The sequence below is a fragment of the Austrofundulus limnaeus genome, unplaced genomic scaffold, assembly GCF_001266775.1.
Source record: "Austrofundulus limnaeus strain Quisiro unplaced genomic scaffold, Austrofundulus_limnaeus-1.0 Scaffold1471, whole genome shotgun sequence".
Taxonomy (NCBI): domain Eukaryota; kingdom Metazoa; phylum Chordata; class Actinopteri; order Cyprinodontiformes; family Rivulidae; genus Austrofundulus; species Austrofundulus limnaeus.
Window position 1 is genome coordinate 83,576 of NW_013953873.1, and position 1,911 is coordinate 85,486.

Below are 1,911 nucleotides of genomic sequence, written 5' to 3' on the forward strand. Positions count from 1 at the left end.
GTGTTAACGAGCAGTTGGACAGGTGTACCTAATAAAGTGGCTGGTGAGTGTATATATATATATTTATATATATATGCATGAAAATGAAACTCAAATCATTTTTAAAATTTTGTTTATCCCACTTTGACACTAAGAATGAGAAACGCTTCGTATTTTAATTTCAGTATTTTAATAAAAACAGATATCAAATATCCAATCATTTCTTGTTTTTTAATACCCGTTTCAAAAATGAAAATCCAATGACCAAAAGATACACTGACCGAGCTAACTGCTGCTCTGCAAACTTATTAACTTTACTAATTCCTCAACATTACATCCTTAGATTTTGTACAGTGTCCTGAGATGTTGTTTGTTGTTTCTGCCTCCACCGTCGGCCTCCAGCATTTGCAGACATCATCTGCCAGCCCGGACCTTGAATGGGCCAGTCAGGTACTAAATTCCCGGGCCACTTTTTTGCCCCAGTCGGCCCCTGGCTCTTGTAAACATGTAACAATTTCTGCAGTTCATAGCAAAGTATTTGTACCATTTGAACGTTTATAAAGAGTTTGTTTGCACCGCGGTACATTCTGCTAATTGATTTCAATGGTTAGCGTTAGCATTAGCTCAATGCATAAAAATCCCCCTTGCGAAGCCACGCCCAGGTCACGTGACGCCCAATCCAGTAATATTCATCAATGGCCTTGACTCAAAGGTTTGTGTCATGTCAGCTGTTTTGGGGACATAAAATAAACCTTTTAAAAACTTGCATCAAAGCCTCTCATCATTTGAAACATCTTTTTTGGGTGATTTTTGTATTGGAACTAGGACTTCACTCTTTAAAATTTCAAAAAACTAAAACTAAATCATTATAAGTCTAAGTCTGTATTTGAAAAAAATACACTACAATATCAAGATTCAGGAAAGTTAGGACTTTCATGGCTCCAGRATGGTGAGGCGTTGATTTGGCACCAGCAACTCACAGTTCTTGTGTTTCTATATTGAATTTTAATGGTGTAAAATAAAATTGTCCCACAGTGTGATGCTAGCTAGAAAGATGCATATACCTCCTGTGAAGTCTTGAACTCCTGCCACAAAGTTCTCCTCCCTGTGGTTGAATCCAGCTGCTGCTCCCAGTTTCTCAGCCAGCCTCAGCTTCTCTGGGCTCCCTGCGGTGACGATGGGCACGGCACCGAGCAGACGAGCCAACTGGATGGCAGCTGTGCCCACACCGCTGGCTGCAGCGTGAACCAGTACTACCTCACCTTCCTTCACCTGCGCTGTGGGAAGGACAGGAAGAAATACAAAAACCTAAAAATATATGTATATAAACTGAGAGCTGTTCAAGCTGAAACTGAAATTTACTAAAGCACCTGAAATTGAAATAATACAAAATGCTAGCTAAAAGCTTAAAGTAGTAAAATGCTACATGAAAGCAATAAAACACTAACTAAAAGCTAAACACATCAGTAAGCTAACTATAGGAAGCATAATGATTGATGAAAGCTGAAAGTAGCAAAAAAGCTAATTTGTTATAGTGTGATAGTGTCAGTGCTCAGTGTATTTGTTGTGAATGACTTCCAGCTACTACCACACAAGACTTCAGTTTAATAAATGTAAAAATGTCTGAATTATAGTCTTTTCATTGTAGTCATATTTTTTTTTTGTTTCTGCTTACGGAGGAGTGAGATGCTTCTTCCTTCTCTCCTGCCCTTCCTTATCTTCTCTGCTTCACTGCTTGGAGCCTTCTCTACATTTTTCATCCAAAACCAGAAATTATGGTTATTTTATGGACTTGGTTAGCTGGTCTCTCAATAAATTTTTCGGAACAAAGTTTTTTCTTCTTCCTTGGGAGGACATGTTTAAGGTGGGACCTCTGTTCTGCTCTGTTCAGGATATATACACTCACCGGCCACTTTATTAGGTACACCTGTC

General features: G+C 38.8%; 1 protein-coding gene across 1 annotated transcript in view; it reads right to left on the bottom strand.

Annotated features, from left to right (window-relative positions):
* Positions 1-1,911, bottom strand: part of tp53i3 (tumor protein p53 inducible protein 3) — a gene marked incomplete at its 5' end in the record, with an annotated part of 12,094 nt that overhangs the window by 7,628 nt on the left and 2,555 nt on the right. Inside the window, 1 exon segment of the mRNA XM_014032504.1 lies at positions 1,044-1,256. Coding sequence (XP_013887958.1) covers positions 1,044-1,256 — 213 coding nt within the window.